General features: G+C 42.8%; 1 protein-coding gene across 1 annotated transcript in view; it reads right to left on the bottom strand.

Moving 5' to 3' along the window:
* LOC127744934 (uncharacterized) overlaps nt 1–947 on the bottom strand; it is a 2,963-nt gene extending 2,016 nt beyond the window's left edge. Inside the window, exon 1 of the mRNA XM_052257822.1 lies at nt 75–947. Within this exon, the coding sequence (XP_052113782.1) occupies nt 75–947 (873 nt within the window). The remainder of the gene's footprint in view (nt 1–74) is intronic.
* Between the last annotated feature and the right edge of the window lie 396 nt (nt 948–1,343).

The following is a 1,343-nucleotide window of genomic DNA, read 5'->3' as shown; positions in this document are numbered from 1 at the left end:
TCGCATACTTTGGGGCTTATTCCCACTAGATCCGCCAAACTCCACCCGATTGCCCTTTTGTTTTTTCTCAATACGTTTAGCAATTTTTCTTCTTGTTGAGGGGTTAGCTCTTGGGCAATTATCACGGGTAGCTCTTGGGCTTCATCAAGGTATGAGTACCTTAAGTGAGGTGGTAGTGGCTTTAATTCCAACTTTTTGTTTTTCTTGGAAGTTTGAGTTTGTGTGGTGTTTAGTTCGCTTGACTTTTCATTTGCTTCTTCAACCATACACTTCTCATCTAACTTTGCTAGATGTACTTCGGCCACTATGTTATCGATTGGGTCACACTGAAACAAAGAGTGGTTCTCCGGTGGATGCCTCATTGCTTCCTCTAGGCTAAAGCTTACAATTCTCCCATCTATTTTAAATGAGTAATTCCCCGAGTAAGCATCAAGTTTAAATCTAGAAGTTCTCAAGAATGGTCTTCCAAGTAGGATAGACGATGCTCTCTCGGTTTCGCTTGATGGCATTTCAAGGACATAGAAGTCAATGGGGAATATCAACCCTTTTATGTTCACCAATACATCTTCTGCAACACCCGCTACGGTTATTATGCTTTTATCCGCTAAGACAAATCTTGCCGTTGACCTTTTTAGTTGTGGCAAGTTCAATAACCGGTAAACGGATAGTGGCATGATGCTAACACATGCTCCAAGGTCACACATGCAATCTTTAAAGTGAACTCCATTGATTGTGCAAGTAACCATACAAGGACCCGGATCATCACACTTCTCGGGTAGTGTTCCCATTAAAGCGGAAATAGAGCTCCCCAATGGAATGGTTTCCAATTCAAGAATTCTATCCTTATGTATGCATAAGTCTTTGAGGAATTTAGCATATCTAGGAACTTGATGGATAGCATCAAAGAGGGGGATGGTTACCTCAACTTTCTTGAACACTTCCACCATTTTGGGGTCAAGTTCTATGCGCTTTTTAGCCTTCTTTGCAAGTGTTGGGAATGGAAGTGGTTGAGCAACTTCCTCTTCCAAGGTTCTTTTGGCCTTGGTTGTCTCTCTTGTTGGTTGGACCTCATCCTCAACTATGGCTTGTGGTGCTTCCTCTTCCACTACTTCTTCTATATTTACTCTCTCCTCTTCTTGAGCGGTTGTGATAGGGCTTGAATCCTTTGCTTCCTTCCCTTTTAGTTGCGTACCGGATCTAAGGGTGATGGCATTGATGCCTCCTTTTGGATTTGGTTAAGGTTGAGAAGGAATGATACTTTGGATTGGGGGTTGAGGAGTGGAAGTTGATGGTGTATCCATGCGTGCAAGAAGAGCTTGTAGTGTAGAGGTGAGACCGGTGAG

The sequence above is a fragment of the Arachis duranensis genome, chromosome 2 (assembly GCF_000817695.3).
Source record: "Arachis duranensis cultivar V14167 chromosome 2, aradu.V14167.gnm2.J7QH, whole genome shotgun sequence".
In the NCBI taxonomy this organism is placed as follows: Eukaryota; Viridiplantae; Streptophyta; class Magnoliopsida; order Fabales; family Fabaceae; genus Arachis; species Arachis duranensis.
Note: the sequence above shows the minus strand (reverse complement) of the source record. Positions and strands in the feature narration are given on the sequence as shown.